Source organism: Peromyscus leucopus, chromosome 3 (genome assembly GCF_004664715.2).
Source record: "Peromyscus leucopus breed LL Stock chromosome 3, UCI_PerLeu_2.1, whole genome shotgun sequence".
Taxonomy (NCBI): Eukaryota; Metazoa; Chordata; class Mammalia; order Rodentia; family Cricetidae; genus Peromyscus; species Peromyscus leucopus.
The window spans coordinates 153015345-153021342 of record NC_051065.1 but is presented as its reverse complement, the minus strand read 5'-3'; the positions used below and the strand labels follow the sequence as shown (position 1 = coordinate 153021342).

General features: G+C 45.4%; 1 protein-coding gene across 7 annotated transcripts; it reads left to right on the top strand.

The window, feature by feature from the left end:
- Window positions 1-703: 703 nt before the first annotated feature.
- Window positions 704-4856, top strand: Znf32 (zinc finger protein 32). Of its 7 annotated transcripts, none has more exons than XM_037204236.1 (3): window positions 704-786; window positions 2581-2720; window positions 3883-4856. In XM_037204236.1, the coding sequence occupies exons 2-3, from the start codon at window positions 2651-2653 to the stop codon at window positions 4671-4673; spliced, it is 861 nt and encodes a 286-aa protein (XP_037060131.1). In that variant the 5' UTR covers window positions 704-786; window positions 2581-2650; the 3' UTR covers window positions 4674-4856. The 7 variants fall into 7 exon arrangements, with proteins under 7 accessions (XP_037060131.1, XP_028719884.1, XP_028719887.1 ...); XM_028864051.2 differs by having other exon boundaries at window positions 3925-4853; XM_028864054.2 differs by having other exon boundaries at window positions 2581-2724; window positions 3925-4853.
- The last annotated feature ends 1142 nt before the right edge of the window (window positions 4857-5998 follow it).

Here is a 5998-nt window from a genome sequence, read left to right as displayed (position 1 = left end):
ATATAAGTAAGTGCAGCAGTCGGTGCAAATTTAAGGCATTTTAGAGAGCTTTTTTTCCTGGATGTTCAAGAGCATCCACGCCCCTCCCAGGGCCAAAGATTCGCTGCGAGAGCTGCTGATTCTCTCCAGAGGCAACTCGGGAAAGAGAGCTACTCTTCCGTCTGCTTGGTGACTTCACAGTGGTCCAATCTCAACCCTTCGGTCACACTTCTTCAGTTAAGAAGAAAATGTTAATGCCACCTCCTCAGGGAATACTGTTTCCTCGCTTTCCCTTGGTTCCGAAGGTCTCCCGGCCCCGGGTAGGTGCCATGGGGGGGTCCTGCTGCTCTCTGCTCTGGACTCCCCACAGGGTGAGATTCCCGCCCTGGGTCACGCAACTAGTCGAAGTGGCGCCTAAGTTCCGAAGCCTGGCGGTGCTTCGTCCATCTTTCAGGTTATCAAGCTTATAGATGGACCAGCTGGTGTTCCTGATTCTTTGTCGGAAATACTTGCTTGCGGCTTCTGAGCCCTACAGTGAACCCTGAGTCCTGCTTGCGTGGTTTAACGTCTTCAGCACCCCCCAGACATCAACTACCGCTCCTCCACTGGACGGCGCCCCACTCCACCAGAACCCACCAGCGCCGGCCCAATCTTCCGCGTTTCCGCAGCACCGCGGCGGCGCTTCCCACAGTGCGCCGGGGCGCGCGCGGGGGCTCCTGGGAGTTGTGGTCCGGCGCCGCTCGTCGCTGCTGCGGCTGCTACGGGCTCGGCGCCGGCTTTGTCTGTCTGCGGGTGCGCGCTGCTGCGGTGAGTGAAGCCCAGGCCTGGTCTGTGCGCCCGGGAGAGGGGGCTGTGTCGTGAGCCCGCCGCCCCGGCCAGGGCGCGTGAACAGGCCAGGCCAGCTGGCCGGGCCGCAGTCGCCGAGCCGCTGACAAGGGTGCGCTGGTCGGAGAGCGGGTGGGCCGCCGTCTGCTGCGGGGGGGCCCCGCTGAGATGTCGGGGCCCCTGGGAGGCTGGGGCCCCCGGAGCGTGGGAGGGGCCACAGGAAGGTCCAGCTAGGCCCGGAGGGTGCAGAGTCCGTGCCTATGGAGATGAGAAGGGAGTGGCGTCGTCCAGTGTAGGGGGAACTCACCCTCACCCACAAGCTCATGATCGCTCCTTAAATTGCATCGTTAAGATTTCCTCAGACCCCACAGATCATCCTGTCTGTCCTCCGCCCCTCTCTCCTGAGAATGCACCATTTTAGGCCTTGAATGTGTAGGGTGTGTCTCAAATGTAAGAGATCGCTAACTTTCTGGTCATCAGTTCTTCCAAAAGCTAATGAGATGGTGTTAACTTGCTTAGTAAGTGAGGAAAACTAGAGTCGGGGCTCTTAAGTTGCTTTCCTCCAGATCATACACCTAGCGAACCACGGCAAGAATCCAAGTCTGGCAGAGCCTAATTCTGAGCTGTGATGGCATTTCTAATAGGAAAAGAGCAGTGTTTTGTGTGATGAAACCACGTTCTTCCAAGTGTCTTCGAGAATTTGATTGCTCTGACTTGAGATAACAGTTCTCCCTTAACAATTTCCTGTTGGCAGTTTCCTGTTATTAATCATGGAGAGTCTGGAGACACATTTGAGGGGATATTTGTTGGGTACCTCTTAGCAGGTGGAGAGGTTGAAGTATACGTTCTGTTCACTTATTTTGACTTAACCATGTTTTCTAGACATTCCAGTGACAAAAGTCCAACCCCAAGGAGGTGGCACCAAGTGCTTTTCTTTGTGAATGTGCAGGGGGTTTTGTTGGTTTTATTTTTAATCAATAGTATCTTGTATTTCTAAATGAATGCCTTTGCACCATTTCAGGGGAGCCCTTTGTACTTTGTGTTCCGAGCTGGAAGTGAATCCTCTTGTCATCACAGTAATATGACTGAATGGGTAGAAGGGTCAGCTACTTGGTTAATAGAACAGAGAATTATGGCATCAGATTGCTAATTCTTTAAGCCAGGAGTCCAGCATTTTGATTGGACGTACTGAAACAAAGATTATACTGTGTACCGCTACATAAATATAAAGTGTACAAATCCAGGAATTTGATCCTTAAATAAACATTCCAAAGGGAGAAAGTGATGGTTTGGACCTAGGGCCTGCTAAGAATTGCCAGAAGGTAACAACAAATCTTTTGTTAGGTCCTTGTGGCTTCAGGGGAACTGGAAAGGAGAAGTGGAGCTCTTCCCTCATACCAGTCAGGAAGGCTGAAATGTTGACTTCTTAGGCTTGAGGAGTAAAATCAGCAACAGTTGCCTGGGAAGTGGAGGACCCCAATGTCATGTCAAGACCAAAGTACAACAGAAGTGACCCTTAGTTGGGGACTAACAGGATGAAGTCCGTGCCTCTGTGTCGCTGCTTTCCACTGCCTCTTTGCTCCTGGATTAACTTTTGTGTGGTCAGTCCTGCTCTCTTTAGCCCACTTTGCAGTGATACTACCTCAGGCAGCCCTGATTTCCTGTGCTTACGCCCCAAACTGGGCCTCCTGTGGACTTTCTTTCTCAGTAATCAATTCTGCCCTTTCTTGTTTGCTCTTTGGTTTGGTTTGCTTTATTTTATTTTCTGTTCCTCAGGTACTCAAGACCAGCCCATGGAAGAATCATATGAGGAAGTGGTGATTAAAGTCACAGAGCAGGAGTGGACATGTTTGGGTTTCCAACAGCTACCCTGCTGGACTGTCATGGAAGATATGCCCAGAATGTAGCATTTTTCAGTGAGTGAGTCAGCTGGTTGCTGGGATACCTTCAGAGTCCCTGTTCTCAGTACTGAGAAGCAGAAGATGCATTCATTTGGACAGGAAAAGCCTGCAAGCTGGCATTGGAAATGATGGGACAAAGCAAGGAAACAGTCTGACATGGAGGTTGTCTCCTGTAGAGAGTCCTGAGACGTCTCAGGCCGAATGAGTCTCTCTAGCTCTCAGCTCTATCACTGAGTATGAAAAAGTTAGGGAAGCGAGGAAGAAACTTCTCTAGGATGACCCCTAGAAAATGAATAGACTCATTCAACTGTACTGTAGCTTAGTAGACTGAAAAACAGCATGAATTTTAAAAGAAGAAATTCCAATCATATTTGCAGTATTAAGGAAGTTATGTCCTTCCTTAAGCTTCAGGCTTTTCCTCTGTATCATGGAATAGAAAAGAGGCTGCATCCTGTAAGAATTCATGGCATAGGCATAAAATATCTGAAATTTTGCTGCTTATTTTCTGAGATCATAAATACTATCAGGAACGTGGACTGGAATAGGGGTGACTTCCATGCAGACAGTGCAGTGTAAGCCTCGGCTTCTCACAAAAACTGGTCTGTCCTTTGCTTGACTTTATGCTTATGTTTAAAGGGATGCTTTTAAGGTTTTCAAATTTTAGTCCCTTTGTATCCTGACTCTACACCTGTTTGGGAGTCAGCTAAAACTTGGAGGGGGGGGGAAACTTAGGTAAAAGGCTCTGTGTGATTCTCTGTATAATTTTCTTATTTTATGAGCCTGTTTTTATTGCTTATAAAGTAATCATCTTAGGGCTGGAGAGATGGCTCAGTGTTTAAGAGTACGGGCTACTCTTCCAGGGGACCCAGGTTCAATTCCTAGCACCCCCTCCAAAAACAATAATAATAATAATACGTGTCTATCTCCCAAGAATTTGGGAGGCTACATTAAAGTTAAAGGCAGTACATAGCTATGGAGCATGCTAATATGTGAATCCTACAGATAATATACCTATTAATAGTTATGTGACCTCCCTATGCTCTCATTTTCTTATCTGTAGCAATCTCAGGATGATTTTCAAGATTGAGTTATGTATGCAAAGTTCATAGTAAAATGCCTGGCACATAATAAGCACTCTAAGGATTATGTTTCTTTTTTCCCTGTTCTTCTCACTCAGCATATTGGTGCATCTTACATGACTTCCCTCTCGTTTTACCAGATGTGATGACAGAAGCCCACAAATATGATCATTCAGAGGCCACAGGATCGTCAAGCTGGGATTTCCAGAGTTCTTTCAGAAGAGAGAAGCTGGAACAAAAGTCCCCAGATTCTAAGACACTACAGGAAGACTCCCCTGGAGTGAGACAAAAGGTCTATGATTGCCAGGAATGTGGGAAGTCTTTCCGGCAAAAAGGTAGTCTAACATTACATGAGAGAATCCACACTGGTCAGAAGCCTTTTGAGTGCACCCAGTGTGGAAAGAGCTTCAGGGCCAAAGGCAATCTAGTTACACATCAGCGAATTCACACAGGAGAGAAGCCCTATCAGTGCAAAGAGTGTGGGAAAAGCTTTAGTCAGCGAGGCAGTCTAGCTGTCCATGAGAGACTCCACACTGGACAGAAACCCTATGAATGTGCCATTTGCCAGAGAAGCTTCAGGAATCAAAGTAACCTTGCTGTTCACCGAAGAGTTCACAGTGGTGAGAAGCCCTATAGATGTGACCAGTGTGGAAAAGCTTTCAGTCAGAAGGGGAGCTTAATTGTCCACATCAGAGTTCACACAGGTCTGAAGCCGTATGCGTGTTCCCACTGCAGGAAGAGTTTCCACACCAGGGGGAATTGTATTCTGCATGGAAAAATCCACACAGGAGAAACACCCTATCTCTGTGGCCAGTGTGGGAAAAGTTTCACTCAGAGAGGGAGCCTGGCTGTGCACCAGCGAAGCTGCTCACAAAGGCTTACCCTGTAACCACCCTCTTCAAAGGAAGTTCTTAGGAATTAAGAATACACCCTCTGTAATCAAGAAAGTTATCTAATTCTATAGGGTAAGTGGAAATTCTTCCAGAAGGACCAGTATTTGATAGGACAAACTGACTTTTTCCCTTTCCCCCAAATGAATATGAAAAATAAATGTCTTGTTTTATCATTATCATGTATTTTTCATAATTTCTTTATTTTGATCTGATTTCCTAAGGTACACTCATAAATCTCTCTTGTCAAACTTGACCTTGTTCTTAGTATAGCAGATACAAATTTTAGATTTGTAGCATATACCATAAGCCTTTTAAAAAAAATCAACTCCTGAGCTATAGAGAAGGCTCAGCTCTTAAAGATTAGGCTCACAACGGAAAAAAAAAAAAATTAGCTCTTCATCAATCTCAAGGTCCTTTTCTTCTGTATATATTCAATTTACTCTGCATTCGAGACCACTGGGCAGAATCCAGGGGATAAATCTGTTTTATTAATATTTTTGTTGGATCTAAATAATGAATCAGCTCAGTAACCTAATAGACTGTCCATAGCAGAGGCCCCAGCCTTATAAAACAAGTTTTCCTTACAAGCTTGCAAAGGTTTGGAGTATGCACTTTGAGATTTTCTTCAGCCCTACACTTCTCATTATAACTTTTTTTAATTTTCTAAAAATCCTATACTTACATGTTACTTTCCATTAAGGGAATTCCAAACTTCCTGAGAAACACAGTGGCCTTCACTCTTTTTTTGGAGACAGTGTTGAGGTTGGGAACACCTAGAAAGAAAGGACTTGTCATTCTGACTGGAGCCTATACTAGTTTGTAGTCAGTAATGACAGTCAACTCCTCCAGCAATACTGTGCTCCTCCTACAGGCTGACAATTTAGAAACCTAACTCCCTCTTAATTCTATTTTAACCTTCGTGGGATGAGATCTGAAGAAAATTGAGAGAGGAAAGGTTGGTTTGTGGGGAAATTTTCATTTTTTAATCTGAAGCCACTGTAATTCTTCATGCTGAGCATTTCTGTAAATAAGAATAATATAGAGACGTTTTCACATTAAGTACCATCTTAGTTAGGATTACTATTGCTGATCAAACACGGCAGCAAGCCGCAAGAATATATTATAGAGATTCAACTGCATATAATAAGCTATACCTTGACCAACCAAGGAGTCCTTCCAGAGGAAGCCATTTATCAAGGAATATTTGGTGTTGTTTAGCTTTTAATATATATCAGCTGTCTTCTGCTATGAAATTCTTGTGTGCCCATATACTACTAGGCCATATGGCAGACAGGTAAGCTCTCAGACCTACTGCTCATCC